Source organism: Limulus polyphemus, unplaced genomic scaffold (assembly GCF_000517525.1).
Source record: "Limulus polyphemus unplaced genomic scaffold, Limulus_polyphemus-2.1.2 Scaffold774, whole genome shotgun sequence".
Lineage (NCBI taxonomy): Eukaryota > Metazoa > Arthropoda > Merostomata > Xiphosura > Limulidae > Limulus > Limulus polyphemus.
In genome coordinates, this window is record NW_013666384.1 from 351,307 (window position 1) to 359,027 (window position 7,721).

Sequence of the window (7,721 nt, forward strand, 5' to 3'; positions counted from 1 at the left end):
GGGCCTTCTTTGGTCTTGGTGACGTGGAATGCTTCCACTGTGACGACTGGGATTTGGTTTCCGGGTCGTACCCGTACACCCAAGACTCGTCACCATTGATTATGGTGTTCATGAAGTAGGGGTCACTGTTTGTGGAGTCCAGCAATTCCTGTGAGACTTCAACACGAAGTTCCTTTTGCTCCGCCGTAAGCAGCTTCGGCACGAATTTCACCGCCACTCTCTTCATAGCCAATTCTTCGGTCTTAATGGAATGTGCCGAAAAAGTGCTGATGCCCACCTCTTCCGCAATTTCTCGGATAGTCACACGACGGTCCCGCATCACCATAACGTTCACATTGGCAATGACCTGGTCATTTCGGCCTTTTTGATGGCCGACCGAAGCGTGGCTCGCTCTCCACCGTTGTGCGGCCGTCTTTAAACCGGTTGTAACACTCCTTAATCTGTGTGATGCCCATAGCATCGTCACCAAAAGCCGTCTGAATCTTCCGAATGGTTTCCACCTGGCTGTTGCCCAGTTTCTGGCAAAATTTGATGCAGTAGCGCTGCTCCAGTCGTTCCGTCATTTTCCTTGCAATGAAAAACCGACGAAAGCACTACACACTACCTCACTCAATGGCTGCTTGCCAACAACTGACGCAATCAACAAGCGGGAAAAAATTCACGCATGCGCACAAAGGTTCAAGGTCGGCTCATGCAAGCGCGCTTGATTCAAATCCATCAGGTTATCACAAAAAAAAGGTCGGATACTTTTCTCACAGGCCTCGTATATATGTATATATATAAATCATTTAAGTGGTCTGAAAAAAAATTACATGGTTTGAGTTATGTTTTTTTCATGAAATACAGGTTAACAACAAAATAAATTGAGATATATTTATATTTTAGTTTCTTTTCAATTCACATATCATCTGCTACTTAATTCAGTGATTTTTTGTGATAACTTTCACAGTAGAGTATGTTTCACAATGAGCTATAGGATTGGCCCCTAAAAATGGATGTTTTGGGGGCCCAGCTGGCTCCCCCCCAAAAAAGTTAAGCTGATACATTACATATGTGTGTATATATATATATATATCATTACTATTTACAAATAAGTTCTTAAATTTCAGATATTTTTCTTAAAACATAGAACAGTAAAAAAACCAAAAAAAACAATGATATCTGCTACTTACAATTGTAAAGACGTTTGTACTGAGCTTTTCATTGGTTATAAACACATAATACAGTGAAGTGGGTGTACGTAAGCGAGTATTTCCAAAAATGGAAGTGGTGGGCAGAGCCACCTTGTTTGATTCACTAAATATAGTGATATCCCAGCGAACAGAAAAGATAGGAGGTTCTTATTTTAAATTCTAGCTTGTCAATACCAGTGATTTGATTTGACTTTTTAATTTGTAAGAAACTACAGACTTTGTATTTAGACATCACAAACATCTAATTTGAACCAAAGCTGAATTAAGGTACTATGTGACACACAAAATCAATATTTAGGAATTTTTGTGATACCTACTTTTAAATCAAGAAATTAATGTATAATAATAAAATTTTAATTATAATCTATAATTTGGTACCAAAGTTATTGATATACATTCACAAGATGGTAGTTCAATAAAATTGTGAATGTAAGTCTTTGAACCCTGACCATAGGAAAAACTCATAGTGAGAGGGTTAAACACACAAGAAGCAACAGATAGAGAAACAAAAATCACTCTTATTTTTGCATGATTTAACTTGCCAAAGGTCAGTTGTTTAGCATGCAAGAATGATGATCACCATAATCTTTAACCAGGAAAGGACTAACATATAATACCCAATTAAACACCTCGTAGAATTGTTACATAACTGTTCTGTAATATTTCACGATAACAATTTATATTCAAAAGTGAATTCCTTAAGTTTAAAACTTATTTTTATTGATAATTTATGTGACATAGCATCTAATAAAAATATGAAATTTTCACATAAAAATATCTAGGGTATTATAATTTTTTTAAATACTACTGTCATAATTTGATGACGAGGAACCCACTTTGAGACTAATAATGGTTGGAGATGGCTTGAATGGGTAATGAATAAAAACTTTAATACAAGTTAAACATAACAGCAAATGATGACAAAACCTTGTCAAAACGTTGTACATTTGCTGTTATGTTAAACTTGTATTAAAGTTTTTATTCATTACCCATTCAAGCCGTATCCAACCATTACTACTGTCATAACTTTGATAGAGTAGGCAAAAAAATAAAATTATTAAAATATTTGTTTCACTAATAAGCTTATCTTAATAAGTAAGCTATTGATAAACATATCATCTTACATTTGACCATTATAAATAACTCTGATCGTTTTTTTTGCCAATTTAGAAATATAAAATAAATAAGACTTTTTATAATTAGCAGATCTATAGTACAAAATTAATTGTTTTTACACAGTATCACAAAAATATTTACCAATAGCTTTTCTATCATATTTATCTCCTTCCCCACCAAGAAAAAAATCATACTGAGACATGTCATCCTTTCCATAGATATCTTCATCTTCATCTTCAAAGGCACCAACACCAAAAGCCTGGAAAATAAAAACATTAACATTCAGTGACAGCTCTAGCTTTAAAACAATCAAAACAGATGAGATCTACTGGCAACAGAAAAAAATAGAATTTTCTAAATAGATAGCAATTAGTGATAGCTTCACTCTTTATAAACCAAATGGAAAGTAATAGTAATAACACAGAAATGCAAATTATTCAGAACACTGAACATGTACCTACTTTACAGTTATTAATGATCATAAATACTAAAATATTTTAAGTATCAGCCACAGAGCATTTAGTAGTTGTACAAAATTTTAATAACTAAATTCACAAAATATTTAGAGAAAAAAGTTCATAGGAAAATAGTTGTAAAATAAAACCCTGAGATAAGCACAAAAATTTCACACAACACAAGGGTACCATGAAAAAGACTTTAGATATTATGACATTGTAATGTTTCACAGTTACAAGGATCATGATTTTTCATAAATGAGATTATTCACATGACTATTGGCACTTTTCTTAGTAGTATTTAGCAACTGCATTGTTGGTATTAAAATTATTTGTATCAAAATCATGTTCTTTAATGTGTATGCAAAGCATGTCCTATTTTTCCCAGAGTAAGAGTGGAAGCAAGCATAGCATTTTAATTTCTACAGCTGATTCTTCCTGTAAACAAACAAACAAAAATTGATTCAAAATTATATATAGTACATTAAAGTAATTAAGTGGGTTAAATAAGGATTCATCCATAGCATATTTCAGAGCTTTGTCTAATTTCTTAGACAAATATGATTTCTTTAGGACTTTAAAACTTAAGTTTCTGGGATAAAGTCTGGCTGATAAAGGAAATAATCAAAGTACCTGATCAGGATGATTTACCCATTCATTATTAAGCTACATGCATTGGAATCTAGTATCTCATATAAACATACTGTTAATATATTTTTTCAGAAAATTGATTAAAGCATGTTATATAATCCAAACCTGGCAGACTATTTAATTACCTTGAAATTGTAAATGTGATAAAATTAACTTATATTATAGAGGCAGCTGATGACTATGGATGGAACAAATATCTGATCTGTTATTAATTTTTTGCTCATTTATATAATTAGATCAAATTTCCATCAATACATTATCCAACAATTTTAAGCAGACATGATACCATTTGCACATACATCACATATAATAGGTATTGCATCACCTAGCCTGCTGGTGTTTGCTACAAGCTTTTTAATATAGAAACAGTTTCTCCAGTGTTAAACAGAGAGAGATCCGGTATTTGTAACAGATAAACTTTTCTAATTTAGACTTAATTGTTTGTTCTAACCTTGGTATAAAGTAGAAGTTAAATGGTGTGAATCAGGAAAGAGCAGGAAACTTAAACAGCAGCAATATCTATAAATCTCAGCATTGCACCTGAATACTTTATTACTGTATATTGTAGTTATTACGGGAAATAAGCCGAAATGCTAAAAAATTTTAATTTACATTCTTTGACTTGTAGAATTTGTTGTGGTGCGAGTTTTGTTCAAACTCAGCTACTTACAAGACCTGCTGCAGTAACAATATAGGGTTTATTCAATGAAATATTTTAATTTTGCAATATATGGGAAAGTAATATTATTATTACTTTGGTTTATTATTAATTATATATATTAATTAATATTAATAATTAATATTATTTTGGTTTGCCTTTGCACTACTAAGTTAGCACGCCAAGTTTGGTTTAAATCAGTCAACTCATTTAGGAGAAGGTATGTCCATATACAGACAAAGTTTCCTTGATAATGGATAGTTACCACACCAGTATGGCTTAATATGTATATTGCATATGTGAAGAATGCCTGTATCCCAATTATTATACTCAACTCTACCAAATACACTAGCACCATACAGTCACTCAGCCTGAGTATAAACTGTTATTCATTTGCATCATACATGAAATTAATATTTCTATTGCCACTAAATATGTGCAATGAGTGAGGGTAACATTTGCTAATTTGCAAGAATTGGACTCAGAATGCTCATTAATAACAGTTTTGAAGAAATAATTCTGAGGACTGTATTAACAAACCAAACCTTATTGAGTTCACATGATACAAGGCGTATAGGAACTTCTTTGTTCTTATCAGAATAACTGTCTCAAAATATCACTGAGTCAGTGCCACTTCTAAATAGAGTTCAGAAAATTTTAACTTTTAAATTTTGAGCTGCTGCTTTTGTATTTTGTTTAAAAATTTACAACTATTTCTGTTTAAAAAAATATTTATATTTATTATAAATCCAATGTTTACATTTTGATAATAGATTAAAACAGAAGAATCACTACGTGAAGTAGCTTAACAGTCTCTTATATCCTTAATAAATTTTATGCATCGTCCGAAGTTTCACAGCAAGTTATTTATAAGTTGTTTTTATTTATGTTTTTGCACACATTATATGATATCTTATAATACAAATCTTTACATTTGTTTTAAATTGACTGTATTTAAGAACACAGTCATTTTTCCTAGTAACTGTATGGTTACTAAAACATTTGAATAAAGTATATTCTTGTTTTCAACTCTTTGGTGTCAGATATATATGAATGTTTGTTCTTAAAATAGCATAACCAACACAATAATATACACAATATTATCAAAAATGTGTCCTCCTTGAAGTCAAGTAACTGAAAAATGAAAGATAATGTTTAACTTCGAATATTTGAGGATCAAGGTAATTTCCCAAAACTTATTTCTGATGGGCACTTTACTGACAATAAAAGTAAACTCCATTTAATTTTGGACCAACAAACTGCTTCTGAAGAAAACATGTTTGAATGACTAGGCAAGTTTTCAAAGCAGTAGTTAATATGAATATACTGTTAAAAGAACTAAATAATATCTTAACCCCTTCTAAAACAGATGGGTATCACTGATATTCCTTGATTTTTTTTACTTCTCACAGTGGAAATACTTAATCATATTGCAAGAAAATTAATAGAATCATCGTTCATCATAAAAAATCATATAAATTGATTTAGTTTTACCATATTTTTTATGTTGTGAACTTCTCAAAATTTTATTGTTCTGAAAAATATTAAAAATAATTCCTTTCATTCTAGAATTTAATAGAATTTTGATCAAATAGTTCCATTTTTTTTTATACAAGCAGTTTCAATTTGATTGTTATTCATAGACATAATTCTTTTAGTACTGTATACTTGCAAATTGCAATAGTCACCAATTCTAGCTATAAATCATAACATACACTGCTGAAACTGGTGAAAAATTTATCATTGACCTAGAACATTACCTTTTGAAATGACATCAGGTTAAACTAAGCAAAAATATTCTTAGTCAAAATTAATTTATATTTAAAAAATATAGTTTATTTTCAATAAAAAATATATTCTTTTATTCATGTGAATTTTTGAAAAGGATAAACTTAACCAAAATATTCAATAAATGAAGTTTGAGTCATTGGAATATCTTGCTACTGACTACTATAATTTCTAAACCTAATATGGCTTACCTGATGTCTTGTCACAGAATATAATTTAGCACCAAAACATTTTTCAGGAATGAAAAGAACATTTAAAGATAATTTAAATTTTTTAAAGATCTGTGATTTGTTCTTGAAACTTGGAAGTATTATCCTCTGTTCACCTCTACAAAAGCTCTGGACAGCCAATATAAAAGAAACCACAAATTACTGCTAAAAACATTTCATATGCTCTATATTGATGTATATAGATTATAATATTATTTTTTATCCAGTCACTTTTAGCCACTGATTCTAGCTTTTTCAAAGTGAAGCATCATTAGTAATTCTTCAGGACACATACTGTGACATAATAAAAGGATTACAATGAAGGGTTGTAATAAAAAGACAGATAAAAAAATTATGAAAAACAAAAGACATGACTCACTATACTTCCAAAGGATAAAACTTCCTAAGCAAATACAAATCCATACTTAAGGATGGGCAGAAAATTTATAAAATATTGTTAAATGATTTTGTTTACAGGTAGATTCATTGAAGCTGAACAGAAATGAAAGTTGAAAAATTACTTTCATTTTATTTTGTGGATTACGTTCAACTTAAAACATTTTTGTGTAAAAAATTGTTGAAGTAATTTAAAATTATATTTTTTTTACTTAAATTTTAAACTCTGATATGTAGGTGCACTTCACACCAAAAAAAGGTACAAACAGATCATGACTTGGTTAAACAATAGATTTGCAATAATAACTTACTTATTAATACAACATTTGATATCTAAGGAAAATAAAAACTTTCTAAGTATTAATGTTAGAAATAACCTAAAAATTGGAAAACGTAAAACTTGAATATATAACCTATATAAAAGCCAGTGTGTTTCACATCACGCTCAGTTTCTCAAAATAGGAGGAGTCATAAAAGCCAAAATGTATTTATTCAGATAGAATAGTTTGATCACTGCCTGCCCATTACAATTTTAGTAATGGGGGTACAAGGTGGCCATGTTGGGGTGTGTGATACCTTATAACCGTAGTGAGTGTTGGTATAATAAACCTAAAGTAAAGATGTAGTATGGGATCACCTAGCCAAGAGCATAAGATTTATCATGAAAGTAAAAATACCAATTCAATTTTACACTTTAATTGTTTCTGAATTAAGCTATTTTTTGTTGTATCATCAAAATGTTTTTAAAAAAGTAAACCTCTTTAATCAAAGGAGACTAAATTAAAAAATCAACAAATATTTTTCAAGTTTTGTTGTCTATACATTTCACTTTATACTTTCAGTACATAGACTTACAACAATATTAGCACTGGCTTTTCCATATATTAGAAGTTGTTAATCTAACTGATTTTTACCAATAATTATTCTATGAGTACGCTACAAATTCTTTTCATGAAAGATTTTAATTTTGATTGGCTCACAAAGGAATTTAATGCCATTTGACTGCCTCGACTGCACTTTTCTGTCACTTTGTTGATCAAGCTTGATTTTGCAAAATTTATTTATTTCAGTTAGCTATGCGAGGTTAGGGTATATTATGGGATGGGGGTGGTAGTACTTATCCCACTATTTTTGATGGGCTATACACTAGTATATATATATATATATATATATATATATATATTATTTTAGTTTATATAGTAGTATAATAAACTAAGTACTTAACCTTACTTATATAGTATTACTACTACTTACT

General features: G+C 30.1%; 1 protein-coding gene and 1 long non-coding RNA gene across 5 annotated transcripts in view; one reads left to right on the forward strand and one right to left on the reverse strand.

The window, feature by feature from the left end:
* Nucleotides 1-7,721, reverse strand: part of LOC106460460 (G patch domain-containing protein 1-like) — a 172,570-nt gene that overhangs the window by 105,190 nt on the left and 59,659 nt on the right. For all 4 annotated transcript variants that reach the window (XM_013920154.2, XM_013920156.2, XM_022387179.1 and 1 more), the window contains exon 8: nucleotides 2,451-2,568. In XM_013920154.2, the coding sequence (XP_013775608.1) occupies nucleotides 2,451-2,568 (118 nt within the window). The remainder of the gene's footprint in view (nucleotides 1-2,450; nucleotides 2,569-7,721) is intronic.
* The window catches only part of LOC111086005, a 13,251-nt gene that overhangs the window by 583 nt on the left and 4,947 nt on the right, over nucleotides 1-7,721 (forward strand). The window lies entirely within an intron of this gene.